We start from the raw sequence: 25941 nt of genomic DNA on the forward strand, positions 1-25941 counted from the left end.
GACAGTCCGCCTGCCGACGCAGAGGACGCGGGTTTGTGCCCCGGTCCAGGAGGATCCCACATGCCGTGGCGCGGCTGGGCCCGTGAGCCATGGCCGCTGAGCCTGCGCGTCCGGAGCCTGTGCTCCGCAGTGGGAGAGGCCACAACGGTGAGAGGCCCGCGTACCGAAAAAAAAAAAAAAAAAAAAAAAACAAAGATTGAAAAACAGTAGAATAAAGTCGTAATATGATGGAGATGGAGAATAATTCATCTTTAACAAAAAAGTCTCTCCAATAACATTAGAGATTGACTAAGGTTATAAAATATAAATGTTGGATTTTATGGAGCCTTAGATATTTCTGATCACTTCTGATAAATATCCCCCAATGAATTTAACAACTGGATAGTGTAGGTTTTCCTTCTTAGCCTCCCCAAGGCTTGTAAGGATTGCTAAACAATGATGTAGCAACTTTCTGAATCCTTACTTCGAGGCAGACACTCTTAAATAGTTACCTAAATCATCTTTTAATCCTCAGCCATCCTAGGAGGTAGGTTTATTTTGCAGATGAAGAAACTGAGGTACAGCAAGGGAAAGCATTTGCCCAATTTGCACAGTGATTAAGTGGTGAGGCCGGTCTGTCCCCAGAGCCTAGCCTCTTGAACACTTGAGAGTTGAACTCTTCCCCTGCCCCACCACCCAACCATCCAGTGAGACATGCATCTCCTCTCCACAGACGGGATGGGGATCACTGCCTGACAACAGTTCATCCAAACGAAGAGAGTGAATCAGAATGCCTTCTTCAGGGAATTTACAGTTTCTAATTTCATTGATAGCATAACCTGCCTGTTTTTTCTTTTGCCTCACAGCTTTCCTCCAAAGGGAATTAAAACCTCGGGCTTAGTTTAATGTGAGGCTGCTTTACTGCAAGATGGACCAGGTCGGCATGAGAACTGATGTAATGGTGAAGTGATTTCATCACTTCATCATCAAGCTGTCCCGTGGTGTTTTCAGCCTCACCTCTATAATCTCTGAGAAGATGACCGAGAAGGCCGGCTGCAGTGCCCCGTTGGCAACAGCACACAGAGTTCCCACCACAAAGTAGGGCCATTCTGTTTTATTCAGTTTCAGGATCTTCATAAAAGACACCGACGGCACAGTTTCATCCTAGAACACATACATGTCAGGACAAAAAGGTGACAACACTACCGTCACTGGAGTTTATGGACACAGAGAAGGCCTGGCATCACCCTCCAGGAACTTGCTAACTAGGTGCAGAGAGTGACCAGGCTCCAGCGAACTACCAGAGGGTTGGACAGGATGTTATCAAATGTTAACTCTGTCCATTGACTACACAGCGTAAGCTGAGTATGAGTCCTTCACCCAAGAAGCAATCTTCATGGTGTGACCAGCCCATCTCTATTCCAGCCTCGGCAGAGTGGGCAGAAGCAGGATCTGGGCACAAAATGCCCTAGAATTCAAGTCCAGTTCAAGTCCGGCATGATGTTGGGGTCACATGAGACAAGACCCATGAAGGGATGGGTAAGTGTCCTCACCAACACAAGGCGCCATGATTAACCTGAGGACATGGGCCTGGTCTCCTCACCCCGGAACCCTGCCCAGCAATGCCTTTTCTGTGACGTGTTCCCAGCTGACAAAACTAAAGTAACTACTCCCCTTTTCTTTCACCACTGTTCCCTCTGTGGACTTCTTCTATTGCATAGCTTAGCTTGTTTTGTGATCCCCCCACCCTGTTTGTTTACATGACTCTGCTTCTTTGTTTGTTTTCCTTTGTTTACATGACTCTACTTATTTGTTTGTTTTTAAGGTGAAGACTATGTCTTTATATCCCTAGAAATAGCCCAATGCCTGGCACACATCGGGTTCTCAGCAAATGCTGAACTCAGTGTCTGGTCAAGCATGAAGGATTTAGGTCACATAAAGGAGAGTATTCTGACTACAGAGGTGGTTTAACAGTAAACTAGATACAAAAGGTGCCAATGGAATCCCACAGCCTTACAGTTGTTTAAATAGGTCATGTTTGTGTCTCTATGAAAAAGAGAACATGGGAGTAGTTTCTATTCAGCCCTCCTCTTTCAAGCCACCCATTTTCTCTGCATTTTAGGGTGTTTTTTTCCTCCCTAGTTAACATCGTGTAGCGCTGGTCTCCAGCCTGTTAAACGAGCTGAGGCTGCTCTTCACACACCCACAGGTCCTCCAGGCCCTTCTGATCAGACTTAATTTCCCCCGCTCCTTGGGCACATTGTTTATCCCTCTATGATGGCACTTAGGACAGTCTTGTTGATGTGGCATTTTCTGACTCCCACTCTTCTCTGTGCATTTCTCAAAGAGAAGGGCTCCTCTAAAATAACAGACTCTCAAGATTTAGCAGCATAACTGTCCAGATAAATGAGGAAATGAGAAGTAAATACTTCCACAGCCAAAAAGGGGGAAATTGTTTATCTTACGGATGATAATGCAGCTCCACAATAATTCAATTGTTATTCTCTTTCCATAAATACACCAAGATTGAGACCTCTGAGAGAGCCCTCATAATCTCTGCAGTCAATAACATTGTGGGCAGAGAAAAACAGATGCAGTGAATTCTCGGTAGGATTAGTGTCTTCAGGCCAATACAAAAGTAAAAATAAACTCAGCTTTTATCAATAAATAACATCAAAAGGCATTCTCAAACCATTTCTTAAAATCATAAAATATCTTTTCTTGGAATGGATTCCCTTTTTATCAATATTATAAAGGCTTCTGTTAACTTGAATTAATAACATCCCAAGTCTTCAGGTGAGAAACGTTAAAGAATGTACACTTTGGCTATTTCTGGTTATTCTCCTTTGTCTTAGTAAGAGAATTCCAATCTTATTCAGAGTAGCAATGCATATAGCAAAAAGATTCAATTATCTACCCTTCCTTGTAGCTAAGTAGCGCCATGTGATTAAGTTATGGCCAGTGACATATAAATAAAAGCACTGTATCAGACTTATGGAAAATCTTTGCTTCTTCTTGCTCCTTGGAACACAGATGTGATGGCTGGAGCTTCAGGAGCCATTTTCGATCATTGAGAATGGAAGCTACATGCCAGGATAGTGAGGATAAATATGAAAGGAACCTGAATCCATGGTAACCATGGCAGAGTCACCATTCTAGCCCTGGGTTTCTCACCTTTAAGATTTTTTTATGTGAAAGAGAAATAAAACCTCTTACTTTTCTTAAACTGATATTAATCTGAGTTTCCTAGCACAGAAATCAAAAGTAATCCTACCTACTAGAGCATGCAAATATCAGGGCCTCTTACTTTAGACCAGCCTTATTTATCTCTGGACCTCAAAAATAAGTGGAATATCTAGTTTTAATTTTAAGCATCTAAGCACAAAGACTATATTTTTGGATCTTTTTTCATTGGAAATCCAATTTTAATTGGAATTGATTTCAATTTTTGACAAATACATTTAAAATTTGATATTTCCTTTTTTTTTTTTTTTTTTGCGGTACGCGGGCCTCTCACCGCTGTGGCCTCTCCCACTGCAGAGCACAGGCTCTGGATGCACAGGCTTAGCGGCCATGGCTCACGGGCCCAGCCGCTCCGCGCCATGTGGGATCCTCCCAGACCGGGGCACGAACCCGCGTCGCCCGCATCGGCAGGCGGACTCCCAGCCACTGCGCCACCAGGGAAGCCCATGATATTTCCCTTTTTTAAGAAGAGTATGGCTCATGGCAGGAATCCTCTGTGCCTGCAATATAGTTGCAAGACTAAGAATTTCAACAGCAAAACTAAACAACTAAAGATTTAAGTGAAAAACAACTCACAAGTTCAATGGTTTCCACATCAAAGGCATTCTGATACTTTCGCGAATTCCTCAGGCTTTTATGAAAAGAACTCCTAGCTACGGGACGAGCCAAACCCATGGCAGGGTTTTCATCAGTTCGTGCAACTTTAAATTCTTCTGGCTGGATCTGGCTTCTTAATGTCTAAAAGAAGAACAAAACATTGAACTGTGGGTGTGCCTGTGTCCGGACGGATGTAACCTCCAAGTTTAGAGCCATACAGCCATTTGAATATCACGTGTCAAGACTTTCAGATTCCGTCACAGCTTCTCAAAGTTAGCTGCAAAGTGTCACGAAGTATATCAACACGTGGAAGTAAAAGAGGTTACAAAGGACGAAAGGTTAAATTCAGTGTGAAACCTGGAATATAAAAATATTCTCTAAAAATTAAAAGGCAAAGTTTTCATTATCCAGCAGGTAACTGGGAATTTCCTCCATATGCCAGGATCTAGAGAGCAAGTTAGAGACCACCACAGGGCAGAAGAATAAACAGAAACATTACCCGGGCTCCTTTTTTTTTTTTTTTTTTTTTTTTGCGGTACGCGGGCCTCTCACTGTTGTGGCCTCTCCCGTTGCGGAGCACAGGCTCCGGACGCGCAGGCTCAGCGGCCATGGCTCACGGGCCCAGCCGCTCCGCGGCATGCGGGATCTTCCCAGACCGGCGCACGAACCCGTGTCCCGGGCATCAGCAGGCGGACTCTCAACCACTGCGCCACCAGGGAAGCCCCCAGGGCTTATTTTTATAAACAAGGAACAGCTGGTCACTGCCCGAGGGAGGCTGTTAATCTGGCTGAGTACCATCATGTTTCTTCCTCAGAGTCCTGCAGAGATTCATCCACACCTCACCCCAGGGGAACAGTCCTGCAGGTTCAGCCTCAATGCCCACTTTGGGATCAACTCTCTCCTTAAAGGGTCAGGAAGAGGGATAATTTAAGGACCTTTAGCTCAATGCTAGATGAGGGAATATCAACCCAACCTTCCTGGAGTCTAACTTTGTTCTCCGTTTGCTTCCGCCATGTCTGAGTCCACATCTTAATGCTTTGTCCAGGACCTCAGTTCTTGTGCTATTGTCTTTTTCCCTTCAGGTCCTGTCCCCAAACCCAGTTATCTGGCTAGTGCCTTACTGTACCCACAGAGGCTGTCTGTCTTGAGCTCTGGATCTAATCTGATCCTACTTTCCAGTTGTGCTTTCAGCACCTGACAGAATATTGCCCTTGTGCCTTGAACCCCACTGAAGGTACGCTCTGCTTGGTGGACTTCCTTATTTCCCACTGGAACGGTTTCATACCATCTCCCAGCAAAAGCCAACCTAGTGGGACTTCCCTGGTGGCGCAGTGGTTAAGAATCCACCTGCCAATGCAGGGGACACGCGTTCGATCCCTGGTCTGGGAAGATCCCACATGCCACGGAGCAGCTAAGCCCGTGCGCTACAACTACTGAGCCTGCGCTCTAGAGCCCGTGAGCCACAACTACAGAAGCCCGCGTGCCTAGAGCTCACGCTCTGCAACAAGAGAAGCCACCGCAATGAGAAGCCCATGCACCGCAACAAAGACCCAACGTAGCCAAAAATAAATAAATAAGAAATAGATTTATTAAACAACAAAAAAAACAACCTAGCTTACAGACTCAGTCTTGTAACTGTCCCCACATCCTCACTTCCACCCACTCCTGCGCTGCTATCAGAGTCACTTTCCTGAAGGGCAGTCCTGCTCAAATCACACCCCAGCTCAATAGTCTTCCATGGTTCCCCACCACATGCTCGAGCCTGGCTCCCCCAAATTCTAGCACATGGCAAGTCACACTGAACCACTTCTCATCGATCCTTTTCTTATCTTTTTCTCCTTTTGTCATCTTGTCCATGCTATCTCCACAGACAGTTCTTCCAATAAGCCCATTCCGATTTTAGACTTCTTCTATGACCAAATGCATAATCCCTCTCTCTACCTCATAATATACTTTTCTGTGCCTCACCTAAAGCCCTCATTTACTGGGAGCTGAGGTCATTGAGCTCCAAAGCCAAGATGGCCACTTTTCACCAGTTGATAAAAAGTATATACTTGAAACCAATAGCCCTTATTTCCTACACCTGGATATACTTCAGCTGCCTCAAATATTCAACCATAAAAAAAAATAAAACAATAAATGTTGAAAGGAAATATGGGTGAATATCCTGAGAACCCCAAATCCTGAAGACATGGAGAGGAAAAATGATAATCTAATCACATACAATTTTAAAGCTTTTTTGATGGCAGCCAACCAAACAACCAAGTGAAGTTGAGAGAACAAAGCAGGAAAAATACTTCCAATACATGCAAGAGAAATGTGTATTTCCTTTTTATGCAAGGTGTTCTTATAAATCAATAAGAATATCATGAACAACTCAACAGGAAACAGCCTAATACAGGAACAGACGCTTTCACAGAGGAAAATAGACAAACAGCCAAGGAACATGTGAAAAGATGCTGAGGACCCATTAAAATGATAGGATCTGGGTGATGTGTATCTGAAATGTGAAGAAAAAGAACACAATTATGTACACACTAGTTACAGTTGTATCAAAGCAAATGTATATACTTTTACAAATATAAGAATCATGTTTACAGAATAACATATTTTTAGGTTATTTATTTTGCAAAGTTGCTCAAGAAGTTCATTCCCCAGGCAATTAAGAATCTCTGTCCTAAAGAGTAAGTTCAAACTGTTTTGGGCATTTTCCTTTATTTTCCTCCCCCCTCACCTTTCTCTTTAGAGATTCTTTCAACGACTCTGAATTAAAGTCTCAGATGTATATTTTAGGCATCTTCCTGAAAACTTCTTATTTCTCAACATGGCATTAGCTACGTGATATTTTAATAAACAAAATAAAGAATACTATATTGAGAAAGCAGCAGAAAAACTTCCCAGGAAGCAGATACCTGCATGTTAACAAGCCTGAAGTACACCCCTTCCTTCTTCATTAGTTCTTTGTGGCTTCCTTGCTCCACAATGACGCCATCCTCAAACCCAGCAATGACATCTGCATTTCGGATTGTAGACAATCGGTGTGCTATCACTACGGTGGTCCGGCCTTCCCTGGCCTAAAGGGGAGAAGGACAAACATGTAAGGCAGGAGGGTTACGATGTCCCGCACTGTCAATTAACACACAATTAAGCACTTGGATGGAGGTGTTTGCGGATGATGCAAGAGCAGCTCACCATCCCCGGGTGATTAGGCCACAAAGGCATCACTCACCTGTGAATGGCTAAAAGGAGACTTAAGTTCTGGACCAGACAGGAGGCCAGTCCCTCCAGGATGAGGATGGATAACTCTGGAGGTCTACAACCCTTCTCAAATGTTTTCATACCTGTGTGAGGAGCCCTCGTTCTGAGTTATACGATATGCGAGAGACTTTAGCAGAGGCATGTTCAGAAGTTGTTGCCACATACAGTCTTCTCCAGAGCACTTCTGTAGTACCTGATCTTGACTGTAATTCTAATGGACGACATGCAGGCAGCTTAGGTGAAAACACACCCTGGGATATGGATGGTTCACATCGTGGTTCAAAGACCGTCTGAATTCCAAACTCTGGAGTGGGGCCATTAACTATGATTTTTAACAAGTGCTTCAGGTGATTTTTACAGATGCTGAAATCTACAAATCACCCCCCTAAGTAGCTCCCTGAACTCACATGTTATTGGCTTGGTGGGTGTATGAACGGTCATTTACAACCTGGAAAGTGCCCATCAAAGTCTTCATGTTATGTCATTAACAATGGCTATTGTTTTTTAATACTCATTAGCCCTATCAAGACTAACCACTTCTTAAGACCACTCCTACTCTGAGGCAATAAAGCCACATCCCTAGGATGGTTATTAGAGTACAGCCAAAGTCACCTAAGTAGTTAAAAAGATAGAAACGAGAGGCTAATCATCAAAAAATCTACAAACAGTAAATGCTGGAGAGGGTGTGGAGAAAAGGGAACCCTCTTGCACTGTTGATGGGAATGTAAATGGATACAGCCACTATGGGGAACAGTATGGAGGTTCCTTAAAAAACTAAAAATAGAGCCACCATGGGATCCAGCAATCCCAATACTGGGCATATACCCTGAGAAAACCATAATTCAAAAAGAGTCATGTACCACAATGTTCACTGCAGCTCTATTTACAATAGCCAAGACATGGAAACAACCTAAATGTCCATCAACAGATGAATGGATAAAGAAGATGTGGCACATATATACAATGGAATATTACTCAGCCATAAAAGAAACAAAATTGAGTTATTTGTAGTGAGGTGGATGGACCTAGAGTCTGTCATACAGAGTGAAGTAAGTCAGAAAGAGAAAAACAAACACCATATGCTAACACATATATATGGAACCTAAAAAAAGGAAAAAAAGGTTCTGATGAACCTAGGGGCAGGACAGGAATAAAGACACAGACGTAGAGAATGGACTTGAGGCCACGGGGAGGGGGAAGGGTAAGCTGGGACGAAGTAAGAGAGTAGCATTGACATATATACACTGCCAGATGTAAAATAGATAGCTAGTGGGAAGCAGCTGCATGGCACAGGGAGGTCAGCTCCGTGCTTTGCGACCACCTAGAGGGATGGGATAAGGAGGGTGGGAGGGAGATGCAAGAGGGAGGGGATATGGGGATATACGTGTGCATATAGCTGATTCACTTTGTCACACAGCAGAAACTAACACAACACTGTAAAGCAATTATACTCTAATAAAGATGTTAAAAAAAAGGCTAGATTTATAATAGCCAAAAAGTGAGAACAAATCCAAATGTTCATCAGTTGATCAAAAGATAAATGCAAGGTGGTATATCCATACAATGGAATAATAATGGGCCAGAAAAAGGAATGAGATTCTGATGCGTGTTTCAATATGGATGAACCTTGAAAACATTATGCTAAGTGAAAGAAGCCAGTCACAAAAGACCATGCCTCGTATGATTCTATTTATATAAAATGTCCAGAATGGGCAAATCCATAGAGAGAGAAAGCAGATTATTGGTTGCCAAGAGCAAGGGTGAGGGTGGAATGGAGAGTGACTGCTAATCGGTACAAGGTTTCCTTTCAGGATGATGAAAATATTCTGCAGCGAGACTGTGCTGATGGTTGCAAAATCTTGTGAATGAATTGAAAAAAACAATGAATTGTGCATTTTAAAAGGGTGAACTTTATGGTATCTGAATTATATCTCAACTTTTTTAAAAAGAGCATCCATGAAAATTCTGAAAAAGTTAATGAGTATCTGGGTAATATCTCCACCAGATACTAAAACATAAAAAGCTACAGCAATTAGGGCTTCCCTGGTGGCGCAGTGGTTAAGTATCCACCTGCCAACGCAGGGCACACGGGTTCGAGCCCTGGTCCAGGAAGATCCCACATGCCGCGGAGCAACTAAGCCCGTGCGCCACAACTACTGAGCCTGCGCTCTAGAGCCCATGAGCCACAACTACTCAGCCCGCGCGCCTAGAGCTCGCGTGCTCCACAACAAGAGAAGCCACCACAATGAGAAGCCCACGCACCGCAATGAAGAGTAGCCCCCCTGCTCACCACAACTGGAAAAAGCCCGCAGGCAGCAACAAAAACCCAATGCAGCCAAAAATAAATAAATTAATTAAAACAAAAAAAAGCTACAGCAATTAAAATAGTAAAGTCTGGGGGAAGCTATCACGTGAAAAGACAATTTGATCAAAAGAACCATATAGAGAGTCCAGAAATAGACATGAAACATTTAAGAATTAGTATGATAGTATGAATAAATATGCTTTGTCTCTGTCTCTCTGTAGACAGAAGGTGGACTATGGAGCCAATTTTGTAGCCACCTGGAAAAAAATAATGTGGTCTTTCTTCTTCACTCCTTACTCTAAAATAACCTGATGAATCAATTGTGTTTAAATAAATATAAAAGAGTTACATCATAAAAAGAGAGAGAGACTAGAGCATAACTATTGGACAACATTTAAGACTGTTCTTTGATTTTTAGCATATGGGCCCCAAAGAAACATTCATAAATATTTACTGATTTACTGACATGGAAGCTTCATGGCTTTGTCCATGTATGATGAGGCAGTGCCTGGGTTATCATTATGATAATAATAGGTTGATGCTGTATCAACTTAAAAAAAACAGAGGAATCGGAGTCAGACTTGTGAGTAGATGACTGGTGTGCAGGAGAAACAAAGTGTAGCAACTGTCACCCTTGACCGAGATTCTTTGGCCAGAGTAGAGGAGATCTGACACAAAGGGCTATTTTCAAACACCCCAGTGATGACAAAACATTGGCAAATAAATACCCTAGATTCAAGGACACCAACTATTAAGAAATTTGGAACTTCTACTAATTTTGGATGTGTAGGAATGAAAGGCAGGCCCGAACAAAGGAAGTACTACTATTCCATGAGCCTTTCTGGAACTTCTGAAAAAAAAGCATAAAATGAAACTTTTGGCGATCATTTCATTAAATCACTACTCTGGTTCTTTTCTTGCCCCTCCAGTATGGAAACACTATGAGTAGGAGAGTGTGTGTAGGTATGAAACTTTGTGATTATTGACTTTCTTTAAAAATCAAAATATCGGGCTTCCCTGGTGGCGCAGTGGTTGAGAGTCCGCCTGCCGATGCAGGGGACACAGGTTCGTGCCCCGGTCCGGGAAGATCCCACATGCCGCGGAGCGGCTGGGCCCGTGAGCCATGGCCGCTGAGCCTGTGCGTCCGGAGCCTGGACTCCGCAACGAGAGAGGCCACAACAGTGAGAGGCCCACGTACTGCAAAAAAAAAAAAAAAAAAAAAAAAAAAAAATCAAAATATCAAGTCTGCTTTTCTATTCTTCTTTAAGACCTTATATTGGAAGAACCTATTATTTATTTTGATGAATAACTGCTATCTATTGAGCCCAAAGCAGAAATGGTCATTAGTAATTTTTTTAATGTAGACATGTATTATCTCAATGAGCTTGGCCATGGTAATCAATTCAGTAAAAATTTATTTAGGCTTTACTATGGGCAGGGCACTGGAGTAGGTGCTATAGAGACACAAACATGAACCATTTATTTAATTCTGCCTTTTGGGGGTTTATTCTTTCTAAGACAGAGGAGGCATATAAATAAATAGCTAACTACAATAACTTGGTACCACAAGGGGTATTGATAAATGTATAAAGGATCCACAAAAGGAAAATATTATTCTTCCAGGCTAGGTAATAAGGGAGGAAAAACAATAACTATAATAGTAGTATATCCTTATGCTCCTCAGAGGAAAAATAATTAATTACAAAATTCAACTTTTCATTGTTAAAAGAGAGGTGGTATATAAATAGATGGACCAGCCAATTGACTGACTAGTATCACTGGGGGCAGTACAGTAATGAAGGATTTCCCTTTTTTTTTTTTTTTTTTTTTTTTGCGGTACGCGGCCTCTCACCGTTGTGGCCTCTCCCGTTGCGGAGCACAGGCCCCGGACACGCAGGCACAGCGGCCATGGCTCATGGGCCCAGCTGCTCCGTGGCATGTGGGATCTTCCCGGACCGGGGCATGAACCCGTGTCCCCTGCATCAGCAGGCGGACTCTCAACAACTGCGCCACCAGGGAAGCCCAGGATTTCCCTTTTAAAGACACAGTTTATAGTCTGCAAAATACATCAGTGTAGTTATCTCGCAATGTATGGAGTCAATTGGGTAGATTATAAACTATCTGCAGCAACTACGGTAGATAAAACATGGTCACAAACACTTTGCAGCTACTCCCTTTCAGAGGTGGAGTCTATTTTTCCACCTCATCAAATCTGGGCAGTCCTTGTGACTTGCTTTGACCTAACAATATGAAGGAATTAATGCTTGTGCAATTTCTGAAGCATAGACTTCAAGAGGCCTTATAGCTTGTGTGTTTGCCATCTTTGAAAGCTACCTGGAAAGAAAACTTGTCTGGTCTACTTGAAGATGAGAAGCCTACTGGAGGAGAATCAAGCTGCCTCAGGCAACAGCCATCACCAATTTCTAGGCACATGAGGGAGGCCATCTTGAACATTCCAGCCCAGATGACCCTGAGCTGAGTGTAGCTGCCTGGGGAGACTAGGCAAAACCAATAGAGGAATCACACCAGCCAGCCCACTAAGTGCTGGATTAAAGCAACTGATATGGAAATTGGTAATTAGACTGGGATGCTACTGTAACAAAACCCTAAAACATGTGACATTGGATTTGGGACTGGGATCTGAGTGGCAGGCAGTGGCAAGAAGGGAGGTGATGATACTGTTAGTGGAGACCGGAAGAAAAGTAAGGAAATTGCTATTGGAGGCTGGAAAGACAGTGACCTGTGTTATGTAACCTTAGAATAACTGGAAAAATTGTTCCCTGTAGTAACTTGGAAGAAAGATATTTTATCTAATGAACTTGTACATCTGGCTAAGGAGATTCCAGAGATCTCTAAACAGAATGTTGAAAGTGCCACGCTGTATATGATAAGGTATGAGAAGAAAATGATGAGCTAAAGAAGAAGCCATTTGGTTTGCAAGGTGAATTTAGAAGCTACAAAGAAGACGCAGTACTTGCTGGGTTGGAAAATGAATTGTTAATCATCCAATCAAATGAGACCAAAGATCAAATCAGGGTGTAGGTGTAAGATTTTTTTGTTAAAATCTCTGAAAATTTTATGGCAAATTCTAGTAGACACTCTCTGCTACTTAGGGCTTCTAAGGCTCTAAAGGGTTTTCTAATGGCAGCTTCATATACAGCCCAAAGTAGAGAGAGGCTTGCCCCCCCAAAAAATTAAAGATGTAACTTTTGGGGCTTAAGCAAACTACAGTCAAATTCTAAGCAAACTCACAAAGTCTTTAAGAGAGTCCATCAGCTTGGACTAAAAGAGACTGAGAAAATTAAAAATGTAAAGAGGCCTCTGGGTCTCAAATTTCTGTGAGCAGAAAGTATGCTGAGAAAGTTACTCAGCTGCAGACATGGGCCCTTTCTTATGGGAAAGGAAAGAGCTCTCAGAGGGAGAATCTGAGAGCCCAGAGGTTGGAGCCCCAAACCAAGCAGAAAAAGTGCACTAGGGAACCCATTCTACTAAGGGTAGAATTGAGCCTTAATCAAGGAATGTTTCCTTTCCTTGGAGCACTGGGGTAATTGGCAACATGCATCTCACTGCATTTCAAAATTGCTATGGAGCAGTAACTGCTATGTGCTTCCTGTTTTCCTTTTTGAATAGGAGCGTCTGCTATAATTAGCCTGTCCCTGCCTCACCATTACATGGTGGGTATATGTGTGGAAGATAACGTCTCTTTAGTTCATAGTCCTCTGGATCAAGATGAGCTTAACATGAAGAATCTCATCCATATCTGGACCACATACACGTCTTCAGGTACTGACTTTGAGCCTGATCTCATAACTGTATGAAAATTTTGAGGGTCTTGGGAAGAAGTGGATTTATTTTGCACTTGGGAGAAATGTAAATAATTGTGGCAGAGAGTGTGCTGTGGAAGATTAAATATGGTCATAGATCCTTTACAGCTCACCCATCAAGAAACAGAATCTATTTCCTCACTCCTTCAATCTGGGCTAGCCTTGCGACTTTCTGTGACCAATAGAATGTGGTGAAAGTGACACTGTGTGAGTTCTGGAGTCTAAGCCTCTAGACGTCTTATAGCTTCTGCCTCTAGGTACACTGGCCTGAGACTTCTGTGTAAAGAAGCTGGGTTAGCCTATTGCATGAGTGAGTACAAGCATGAGTATGAGACGTTCAACCAACAGCCAGCACGTGAGTGAGGCCATCTTGGACCATTTTAGCTAAGTCAACCCTCCAGGTAAATACAGCCATATATGTGCTCAGGTAAAAATGGCAGAAGATCCACCCAATCTACAGAAGTATTGCTTTAAGCCTGAATTTGGGTTTGTTATGCAGCAATAGGTAACTGATTCAGCAATCAATAAAAGGAATAATAATCACGGTAATGGTAATCACCATAATAACTGCATTGTTTCTCATGGGCAAGGTATGTGCTAAGAGCTTTACATGCAGTATCTCATTTAATCTATTCAATCGTCCTATGACATTATTTCTCCCCCTGCCCCCCACCCCAATGACTTCTGCAATATCTCAGGCTTAGAGGACTTTCACCTCAGCCTGCCTGGCACCACAACCTGTGCCCTTAAGCACCACCCCAAGCTGCTAATGGCTTTTCTTGGAGATTTAAAAAAACTGGGAGTGATTCATCAGCTGTTTTTAAAGTCAATATGTAAAAGGTTATCAACTGAGGAGGGGGCCACAATCCTACAGAACACAAATTGCTAAAACTGAATGAAGTAACCTGTCCAAATATGAATTAAAACTTGCAAGGCTATAATTTTTGCTGACAGAATTCATATCATGAAAAACAACATCTCCAGTAATTCTGTTCATTTAGCACAGCAAGGGCTAACATATTGAATGTTTGTATCCTACAAAGTATTGGGACATGGGTCCTAGGGCTGAATAGGACTTTTTTTTCCCACATAAATCTCTCTCTTATCCTACCTAACTTTATGCTAAAAAGTCTATATTGACACATGAATGACCATTTATGTGTTTTGAGTTAAAATTGATTATTTAATTTATGCATGTATTTATTTTTATGATTTCTTCATTTAAGTCACTTCTAATTAACTAAGCAAATACAATTCTCCTATGTATTATATTTTGTTTCCTTAATATTGAGACTTGATATACATGAAAGGAATATAATTGAGTATAAAAATTTGTGAGGAATAATTATCATAATCTTTCATTAATTATTAAATTACATTATATAAGATAAACCAAAATATTAATCTGGTAAACCAGGAAGCATGAATTAACTACAGTTTATAGCACACAAGGCAACTGTGTTTACTTAGGATTCAGGTATAAATTTTCCTGAGAAAATAAGGTTCATACAGTTCATGTCTAAAATATCAAGACGATAGATACTACGTATAATTGAGTCACTTTGCTGTATACCTGAAACTAACACAACATTGTAAATCAACTATATTTCAATAAAAATCAAAAATAAAACAAAATAAAATAGGTCAATTCAAAAAAATAAAATTTCAAGAGGCAGGTTGGATAGACCAAGTAACTTGCACATTTTATTACTAAACTTTCTCAAATCAAATATATTTATGATACTTATGTGTTTGAAACCCATTTACATGACGTCATCTGACTCTGGTTTTAATACTGTGTTGTTATTACAGATGACTTCAGCACTGACCTTGAAAGTGTCCCAAGATAAGGTTCTTCCTTTGAAGCTTTAGTTTAGTAAAGATAACAGTGAGAGATTTAGAAACTCTGAGCCGGGCCCATGAGCTCAGCAGCCTTAAAAAGTGTTGCTTATTGTGGTTGAGGATCCACCTGCCGATGCAGGGGACACGGGTTCGAGCCCTGGTCTGGGAAGATCCCACATGCCGCGTAGCAACTGGGCCCGTGAGCCACAACTACTGAGCCTGTGAATCTGGAGCCTGTGCTCCGCAACAAGAGAGGCCTCGACAGTGAGAGGCCCGCGGACCGCGATGAAGAGTGGCCCCCGCTCACCGCAACTACAGAAAGCCCTTGCACAGAAACGAAGACCCAACACAGCCAAAAATAAATAATTTTTTTAAAAAAGTGTTGCTTATTTATATGCTTAGAAAAACATGCAAGTTGAACTTTATTTCCAGAAAGCATCCATTCATTTTCATGAATAGATAAAGACGATGTACTGCCTACAAAATAAGGCAAATATTTGAACTGCTTTTCAGCTGGACCACTGCGTAAGTAACCAGATTTTTCTTTGTACATTTTACCACAACTACTTTTAATCAAAGCCCTAGCCTATGTGCAAGAAAAAAACAAAGCTAAGCGGCTCACTGCACAGGTTTGGATTAGGGCTCACTGCACCTTGGTCAAAGCAAGCCAGTTAATGGGCTGCCCACCTCTCTCTGCAATGCGCCTTGACAGAAAGGAGAAACCAAGAAAGCCCCACGGGAGAGCTTCATTTGCTCTTATGTTTATGTTTTTCAACCTAGACTCACAAAGCATCGGCAAGAATTTTCAATAAAGTTTCAACTGGCTGGCCTTCAGGTGTTTAGGGTCCACTGACCTTATCCAAAGCTGCCTGTACCTCAGCTTCGCTCTCAGTGTCCAGCGCTGAGGTGGCCTCATCCAGCAGGAGGATCTTGGGGTTGCGAACCAGAGCCCGAGCGATGGCGATTCTCTGCTTCTGTCCACCACTCAGCTGGGCCCCTCTCTCTCCAACCAGGGTGTCAAATTTCTACAAGAGAAAGCATGGTGGAGCTCTTGAAGTATTTCAACTAGAAAAAGCTATAGAGCCTAAAAATTCATGAAGACATCAGGGAGCTTCATTTTGACCATCGTAATGAGTCACAAATTATAATAAAATAAATAATATCAAATTCTGACAAACTACTAACATACTCCGTATAAAATTCTGTATGTTTCATGTACCAAGCTATATGCTCCAACTGGATAATTCAAGGGACTTACCTAGCAAAGTTGGACAACCTTGTACCTCAAACATTATCAGCTTAGCCTTTGAAGAAAGAACTCACATGAGGTGAAATTCTCATTTCGAGGGCAACTACATTAACAGAGGCTTTACCTGTGGTAGTTTCATGATAAACTCATAGGCGTTGGCCTCCTTGACAGCTTTCTTTATTTCATCCATTGTTACATTTCCACGGCCATAACGAATATTTTCAGCAATGGTGGTAGAAAATAGCACCGGCTCCTGACTCACCACTCCAATTATTTCCCTCAGGTACCTTAAGTTAAACATCCTAATATCCTGCCCATCGATGGTAATCTGAAAAAACAAAATACTTCCATTAAATATTTTAAACCTTCTGATATATAAAGCATCAAGACTCTAATTTGTTACCAAAAAAGCCTTAGCTAATATTTAACTTATTTCAGTGGTTAGAAATGAGAATTGGAAATAAAGCAATGTGGAAGACTGAAAATAAAAAGTGTATTCTTGGGCTTCCCTGGTGGCGCAGTGGTTGAGAGTCCGCCTGCCGATGCAGGGGAAACAGGTTCGTGCCCTGGTCCGGGAAGATCCCACATGCCGCGGAGCGGCTGGGCCCATGAGCCATGGCCGCTGAGCCTGCGCTTGGCAACGGGAGAGGCCACAACGGTGAAAGGCCCGCATAGCGGGAAAAAAAAAAAAGTATATTCTCTCTTTTGATATTTATTATCTTACATTTAGAGTTTTTTTATGGATGGATTATTCTCCATAAGTGATTATATATTTGGTTATACATTTTTGGCATAACTATTATTTTTGCTTACCATCACTAAATCTGAATTAAAATGTCCCTTTACCTACCTAGTCTACATATCATTTTGATGGCATTATGATGTTTTACTGTATGTAATATACCATAATTTACTTCAGCATTTCCCACCTGCTGAATATCTGGCTTCCTTCAAGGAACACTGAAGGACAATCACTGTAAAAGCACAGAAATACCAGGCCGAAGCGTATGATTTATTTTTTCTTCTCCGATAACAACTGCTTAACTTATATAGTGATTGGCATATGTTGGGCATTTATTATGTGCTGAATAAAGGTTGAATAAACAACCCTCTAAAAAGATTTTTAATAATTTACAATGTCAGCAGGAATATATATCTGCTTCATTGTAATTTATTAGCTTTTATCATTTTAATGTCTTTTCTAATTAATAAGTGTGTGGTGGTAGCTTATATTTAATTCATATACAATTATAAGTGAGGTTGAACATTTCTTTAAACTTTTTACAAATCTACATTTATTCTCGAAAGATTTGCATGTTCATATCCTATGATAGATTCATATTAATTTCTAAAATAGTGATAACAGTTTTCCCACATATATCATAAATTATTTGTTCCAATTTATTGCTTTCTTTTATTATAGTTTTACTGATTTTTATGGGGAGAGATTTAAGGAAAAATTGAATCAGTGAACTGTACCACTGGGCATTTTTTCTATTATTTCAGCAGTAATAAAATTGCTAAATCACAATGTGAACAGTGAATATCTCTGAGTTATAGAATTTCTGAAGATGTTTTTCCCTGCTGACATGTATTTTCTTTAAAAAATGTATTACTCCAATAATAATTTAAAAAATAAGATGTTTTCAAATGCTTATCCTCAATGATTAGTATTTACTATGTTCTTTTTTAAAAATGAATAAAACTGTTTACACTTGAACCAACCTAGAGTTTGCTTTAGGAAATGAGGATGGCCCTATGTTCCTCCTTGGTGTATCAGATTTTTCAAAGAAGGTTTGTTAATTTTATTAAAGTAAATAAATAAATAATTTGTGTATCCTAGAAAACTTTGTATTCATTCCTGCAATCTCTGTTGTATCTCAATGCCTTTTTAGGTTTTTTTTGTTTTTCTTTGTAACTTGTAAACTTCTGTTTTCATTATTGTTGAATTATAATACATTTCATTGTCAGGTAAACTCAATGTCCAAAAGTTGGTGCAGTTGAGGAAATCTGAATATATACTGTGGGCTCGTATTGTATTAACATTAAATTTACTGATTTTGATGATTGTTTTGTGATTATGTAAGAGAATGTCTTCTTCTCAGAAAATATATTCTGCTTTGCAGTACACCTGAAACTAACACAAATTGTAAATCAACTATACTCCAATAAATATAAATAAGTTAGAATTTATAACAAAATTTTTAAAGGCCAAAAAATATTCCCTAGGCCATTACTGTTCTCCATGTCCCCAGAAGCTTCTTAGAGACTAACCCACTTTCCCCTTCAGATATTCCAACAATTAAGAAAACTCAACTGCCTTTGATGAATTTAATTACTGTCCTAAGATTTCTTGTGATCCTGAACACAAGGTTATTAATAATTGCTATATGGAATATTTTTGACCAAACTCAGTAAGTCCTCCCAGTGGTTTGGATGACTATTTTCCAGTGACCTAGTGGGTTATGAAAAGCTTAGTTGGAACAGAGGAGAGTGTAGTCTAGCTTCTTTGGCTTTTATTATCTTGAATACTTTCGTTAAAACAGCCCAAGGTTTTGAATGCATTATCCAGATGCATTGCAATTCTATAGTCTTTTTACCAAAATTGGATTCACATGCAAATTTTTTAACAAACAAAACAAAACAATTTCAAAGGCCTAATTGGTATCCAGCTTCCCACTTTGGAGAACATGGCTCTTCCCACTTACCATGCCCTCTGTGGGGTCATAGAGCCTCTGTATCAGCTGGACCACCGTGCTTTTCCCACAGCCGCTGTTCCCAACCAGGGCCACCATCTGACCGCTCTCTACCTTCAAGTTGAGGGCCTTTAAGATCTATGAGGGAAAAGAGAGAAAAAGAACACACTTCACAACAAAAGCCTAAAAGGGGAGTAATCTGATTCAATTTTAAATTTGGAAAAAAAGTACCAAATAAGGGAATATAATCTCAAAAGGAAAAAAGCACATACATATCAAAATAATAGAGACTACGGATTCTTTAAGATGATTAAACAATCAGTCTGAATTAGGAATTCCTATAAATATTACTTACAATACCTTGACATCAGGTCGAGCTGGATAACAGAAATGAACATCTTTGAACTCCAAATTCCCTTTGATGTTATCTGGTTTGTGTCCTCTCTCTGAAAAACTGTCAATTTTAGGATTCTAAATAAAACAAAATTCAATGACTATTCCATCATAGGACAAACAATTGCATTTTTAAGGAATATGCTTCAGCAAATTCCAAAAACAGGACCCAGAATGGCATCTCAAGTTGAAGACGGTGTGTGTTTGTGCGTTTAAGGAAATATTCCTTCTCAGAAAATAGGCTTTTCTTGAAAAGTACATAAGGGATATATTCATTTCATTTCATACGATATTTCACTTTAAGTTTCTGGCATATCCTCATAAATTTTCTAAATGGTCAAGCATGCACATTCCTACAGCTACAATAACAAAAACATACTACCATGGGTATATCCAGGTATTTCAGCATTTAGTGAAAATTAGCTTATTCCTAAACAACAAATGTAATGGACTGGGTTGAGAAGACTGAACAATTGGTTAGAGCCAAGTTATTTAGGAACGATGTAAATTTTGTATATATGCAGAAGCTGAACAATTTTCTCATGACTTAGATTAATGAAATAGGAATTGCTTAGATTAAACAATCACATTTCAGTTACCTAGTTTGCATTTTCTCTGTGTAAATGCAGTGACATACTTATGTCAAAATGATTTTCTTTATTTCACTGCAGTCAGTACAACTTATGCAATATAGTTGATTCAAAATTATATCATGCGCAGTGATCATTTTTTTTTTTTTTGACAGGGGGCAACCCACAGCAAAGCATACTATCAATTTTGGTCCCACCAGTAACTTTTCCATCCACTCATCCTGTATACAAATCATAATATTCTTAGTCTGGCTACAAAATGAAAGAGAAAAGGAGGAAAACTAGGAAGACAAACATCTTTGCTTTGAACTCTAATAATAACACACCAGTGCAGATGTACTTTCCCAAAATGAGATCAGTGCTATTTGATTATTTAAAGATAAACTTTCAGAAATATTAGTAAGAGGCATTTGATTTCATTTGTTACTAGGGAGAAGTTGTTCACTTGGCAAAATTTTCATAAGATGTTTAACTGAAAGCCAGATTTAATTAGCCAGACCTCAAAGAATTTTTCGGCATTAAAATAATAAATGACTCACATTATCAATAATAGCAAAGATCGCATATGCTGCTCCTCTTGCATTGGCAAAAGCATCAATACAGGGAGCAGCCTGTCCAATGCTGAAGGCTCCGATCATGATTGAGAAAAAGACCTGAGCAAAAAGAACACAAGGAAAAGTTCTAAGTCCTATTCTGGAGTCCACCATCATCTCAAATATGATTTGTTTGGAACATACACTACCCAAAGGATCGCGATTAGGTTTATCCCTTCAAAATTTTTTTGGCAAAAGAGCAAAATTTACAAGGTTACTATAGCATTTTACTGCATGAACAGGTTTCTTCATTCTCAAAAAATTTTTTTTTTGAAAAAAAAATATATTTTTTGTCTAGCTAGCCAAACTATCTGTTGCTTTTCTCCTGGACTTAGACAAAGTCAGAAAGATTTTTCAAACCTACTTCCTTGATTCTGAAGCTATTGCCACCAGAGGAAAACATTTTCCATCAGTATTATTTTTCAGTCCTATATGATTTTCTCTAACTATTCATGGAATTACACAGAATGTTCAAGATAAAACAGATTTTGGCCCCATGAAATTTTCCTTAAAAAGTACTATGTTATGTATTAATACATATTTTGGTAAGACTTTTAATATAAAAAATAATAGTTCATACATTATAAAACACTAAATCACACCTGTGTGCAATGATTAATATACAATTATTCTGTACTACAGCACACAAACTTAACACATTTCCCTTTATATTTTTTCACTAGGAAAATAAATTGATATAGAAAAGTCAACACTATAGCTTCAGGAATCCAGATTATTAACAAACGTTAACTGAAGAAAACATAAATGAAGAGAAATTACTCCTTTATCTCTGGGCATGCTGAAACATCTACTTATAGTTTCTCTTTTCTCAGAAGACGGTAACAGTAACACTTCACATACCCAGAACTCAAATATCTCTCAAACATCTATCCACTATCTGCAATACAGAGAAAGACCAGTAAGAGAGCAAAACCGTCTCTACCAAAAGCAATGCTATGAAGTCAATGCACTAGAGTTCTCGGTCTTTATGCAGAGGGCATCGCTGGGCTCCCTGCATCACGGGTATCACTCTGTAGCCCTACTCGGGAGAAGTCACTGTCTACATACTATAAATGGGGAGACCAGGCCAGAGAGGGCCCACTCATCACAAAGGGTGAATGGCAGAGTCAGGATTCAATCTCCTCTCTTCCTAAAATTTAGCAAATGAGGAAGTAAAGAGAGGTGGAGAGCTTCCGAGCTGACAACCAGAGAGGAGACCAAATGGAGAAAAAACAGACTCAGCAATGACGAAAGCTCATCCAGCCAACCAACCCTCAAAACGTCAATGCAGTCTGAAGGTACCACCCTAGACAACATTTTGAAATGATAAATTTTTATAATGTCCCTAAGTCATCATCAAGGGGTCCTCTGTTTAGAAAGACAGGGAAGTGCAGGTTCTAAAACATGGCTAGGGCTTCCCTGGTGGCACAGTGGTTGAGAGTCCGCCTGCCAATGCAGGGGACACAGGTTCGTGCCCTGGTCCGGGAAGATCCCACATGCCACGGAGCGGCTGGGCCCATGAGCCATGGCCGCTGAGCCTGTGCGTCCGGAGCCTGTGCTCCGCAACGGGAGAGGCCACAGCAGTGAGAGGCCCGCGTACCGCAAAAAAAAAAAAAAAAAAAAAAAGGCTAGTTGAATGGTTACATGTTGTCCTGACTGTCACTGACGCGGAAAGAAGGTCACAATACATTGCTAGTTTATAAAACGTTTACAAAAAGGTATGCATAATACAATCCCAGTTTTGAAAGGAAACAAAATCCACATACAGAAAAAAATCCGGAAGATATACACCAAAAGTTATCATTAAGTATATATGGATTATTAGATCACAAGTAATTCTAAGTAATTTCTAATTTTTAAAATTCTTCTAATTCTTTGTATAACTAGTATATATTTTTATAATCAAAAAATGAAGATATTTTCATTTTGTAAAAGAAAAAGAAACTAAAATAACTTTTCATCTTGTATTTGGATAGCTGATGTTTTATATCACGTAAATTTAACATTCTCTCATAGTATGACCTATGTATAATAATGTTTACTTTCTTATATAATGAAACTCAAAGGCAGAATGAGGATGGCGCCAGTACATATTTGTTCATTCATAAATTCATTCCATTTTTTAAAATTTATATGCTCCATATGTTTCTCGATTGGTCTATCTACATGTTATGCCCTGTGTATTCTAGAAGGTCAGCTCTGCCCACAGGACAGAGCAAAGATTCACAGAATGAAAAAAGCCTATAACCATGGCTCATCCTTCAAAAAGGAGGAGAATGAAAGAAAAGAAAAGGTAGATGGATAAACATTTTCAGATTCTTCATAAATATTAGGAAAACAACTTACCGTCATTGCATTTCCAACAGTGTATTCTTTTGCTATAACTAGAGTGGATGCATACCAGAAGGCCAACGCATATGATGCATATATTAACAGGAAGGCAATGCCCATGGAAATGTTCGCCGAAATAGCTTTTTTAATTCCAATCTTTTTGGCATTTTCTAGATGTTTCTGATACCTACCAGAAAATGAGGGGAAAACATGATAATAAGAAAACAATCCATAATCTGAGCCATATTCACCTCCTTGATAGTTGGAGGTTTAAGGCACAAAGCCATAAAAGTAAGAAAGCTCTGGTGAGACCCAGCTTCCTGGGAACTCAACCAATTCAGAATCGGCCAGGACTAGAACCCATCTTAGCCTTTTCTTTACTGGCCTGGACCCATCTCCCTTGGTCCCTACCAGTCCCACCAATGTTCCCATAGCTGTTCCAGGATTGAACTCCCATCCCTGGGAGAACCTCACTGTCCCTTCATGGCCAGCATCACAAGTCAAGGTAAAGGTGGAAGAAGAGAAACCAAGCCAAGCCAACCAGGAATGACGCCAAAATGTAAATACTATTTGGCACTCTTAAAACAGATTCTTAACACAGGCCAATTTGTCTTCTCCAGAGAAAACCCTCCTTCCACAGCCCCATCGGGTGAGCGACAGGAATTTTACACGTTTGTGTACTTATACTTGGGCTTTTACTTTTTTGTTTTGCTTTGGTTTGGTTTTTGTTTTGTTTTGGTTTTCATCAGGCTGAACTTCAACTGTCAAGCCTGGGTACAAGGTTATAAATTGGTCACTGCTTATGGGATACAGGCCCTTACTCAACTTTTCTAGATTTTAGTTTCATCACTTGTAAAATGGAGTTGCTCTTTTTTTAATTGAAGTATACAGTTGATTTACAATGTTGTGTCAGTTTCAGGTGTACAGCAAAGTGGTTCAGTTATACATACATATATATATTCTTATTCAGATTCTTTTACCTTATGGATTATTACAAGAGATTGAGTATAGTTCCCTGTGTTATACAGTAGGTCCTTGTTGGTTATCTATTTTATATATAGTAGTACGTATATGTTAGTCCTAAACTCCTAATTTATCCCTTCCCTCCCTTTCGCCTTTGGTAACCATAAGTTTGTTTTCTGTATCTGTGAGTCTCTTTCTCTTTTGTAAATAAGTTCACGTGTATCATGTCTTTTAAATCCACATGTAATCGATATCATATGATGTCTGTCTTTCACAGACTGGCTTACTTCACTTAGGATGATAAGCTCTAGGTCCATCCATGTTGCTGCAAATGGCATTATAAAATGGAGCTACTAATGCCTACCTCGCAAAACAATTATGAGGTTGACAGATAATGACAGACAGCTGTTAGTGCAGTGCTGGTGTATAGGTGGCAAAACCTGATAATTCCTCTTCCTATTATTATTACTATTGTTTTAGAAGTTAATGTCTTCCTAAATATCGCTCATTCTATTATTGTCATATTTTTGAATATTAATTAAAATTCATATTACTGCCTTCTAGGATTTGACATAAAGGTATAAATGTCTAGAATGGTTCTGTCAAATAATATTTTTTCCATCAATTTCAGTTAAGCCTTCCAGGCTAGATGCAAAAGAGCCTATAAATTTTGATTTTGGCTCCATAAAATCAGAAAAAAAAAAGCCTACTGATATACAATGAGACTTTAGAGAAAATACCACATACATTAGAGCGTTTCTATTTCTAACAAAAGACAAACAACATCATTTCTTTTTCAGTTTAACCAAATAAGATGTTGAGAATTTGTTCATTTTTTTAAAATGTACGTTGCCACCAAAAATTATGTCTTTCAATTACTTAAAGCACCCTACTCTCCAGTGCTGTTTCCTCGGTGTTGGACGATGCATACATTTAGCTGAGCTGCGTCCCTGGGGAGACAGCCAGCTCGCCACGCCCAGCACTGTGCTTAGTCCCAGGTGGCCCGGCCGCAAGGTGTGGGCACGTCAGCCCCAACGTGACACGGGGCTCCAGGGACAGTGGTGGACATGCTGTTAAGTACCTTCGCTGAGGCAGCTCGCTTACTGCTGTCAATGGAGAGGCACTGATTACACTCATCCTGAGGCGTGTGGGCTACTGTGTACAGCAAGCAGCAGTGAGAGAGAGAAAGGAAGAGTTAGAGAACCAGGCATAGGCTGGCTTTGAAGAGGGCTTAAGGAACAGAAAAATAGAAAATGAAAAAGAGGGGAGTAGGGAACCTTTGCTTTTAAGGCTGGAGAATTTCCTGAGAATTTCCCTTTCAAAGAGTTGTGGGTGGGGCTTCGCTGGTGGCACAGTGGTTGAGAGTCCGCCTGCCGATGCAGGGGACACGGGTTCGTGCCCCGGTCCAGGAAGATCCCACATGCCGCGGAGCGGCTGGGCCCGTGAACCATGGCCGCTGAGCCTGCGCGTCCGGGGCCTGTGCTCCGCAACGGGAGAGGCCACAGCAGTGAGAGGCCCGCGTACCGCAAAAAAAAAAAAAAAAGAGTTGTGGGTATCAGGAGTCCCATAGGATGGCAAAAGAAAATACTTCACATGGAGTCATACTTCAGCGATATTAGGGGATGTTATTATTTAAAGAAAACTGGTTGGGGCATTTAAGGAGAGCTGAGTAGCCTTTATTAGGGGGCTTTGCTCTGGCATATAGGTTTTCGCCTATCAAGTTCCTTTAGATCAGGGGTACTCCACATGGAATCCCCGGTTAAGGAACTTGAATGGGAAAGAACTTACATATTTAATTTCACTAACTTCTAACCGGAATTTAGCATTTCCTTCAATTCTCAAGGCAGGCAACAAACTGCTGTATGGTTAGCAGTAACTGTGCCTGTGTTGCCAAAAGAATCCTAGATCATTTTCATACCACTGTTCTAATTGTTACAGATATCTTAAAGTATCTTTTACCTGCAACCCTACTTTGAATTACAGTAAATATTTGACCTGTATTTAGTTCTTAGTATTTAATAGGTTAAGAATAGAGATATGTAATTACCACATGACACTTTTAAAATGTTTCGATAACT

General features: G+C 40.2%; 1 protein-coding gene across 1 annotated transcript in view; it reads right to left on the reverse strand.

Annotated features, from left to right (window-relative positions):
- ABCB4 (ATP binding cassette subfamily B member 4) overlaps window positions 1-25941 on the reverse strand; it is an 80714-nt gene that overhangs the window by 30794 nt on the left and 23979 nt on the right. The window contains exons 8-16 of the mRNA XM_065883546.1: window positions 22916-23087; window positions 20516-20629; window positions 19354-19464; window positions 19006-19131; window positions 16422-16625; window positions 15903-16073; window positions 6732-6893; window positions 3799-3960; window positions 997-1143 (exon numbers count right to left, since the gene is read on the reverse strand). Coding sequence (XP_065739618.1) covers window positions 997-1143; window positions 3799-3960; window positions 6732-6893; window positions 15903-16073; window positions 16422-16625; window positions 19006-19131; window positions 19354-19464; window positions 20516-20629; window positions 22916-23087 — 1369 coding nt within the window. The remainder of the gene's footprint in view (window positions 1-996; window positions 1144-3798; window positions 3961-6731; window positions 6894-15902; window positions 16074-16421; window positions 16626-19005; window positions 19132-19353; window positions 19465-20515; window positions 20630-22915; window positions 23088-25941) is intronic.

The sequence above is a fragment of the Phocoena phocoena genome, chromosome 9 (assembly GCF_963924675.1).
Source record: "Phocoena phocoena chromosome 9, mPhoPho1.1, whole genome shotgun sequence".
In the NCBI taxonomy this organism is placed as follows: domain Eukaryota; kingdom Metazoa; phylum Chordata; class Mammalia; order Artiodactyla; family Phocoenidae; genus Phocoena; species Phocoena phocoena.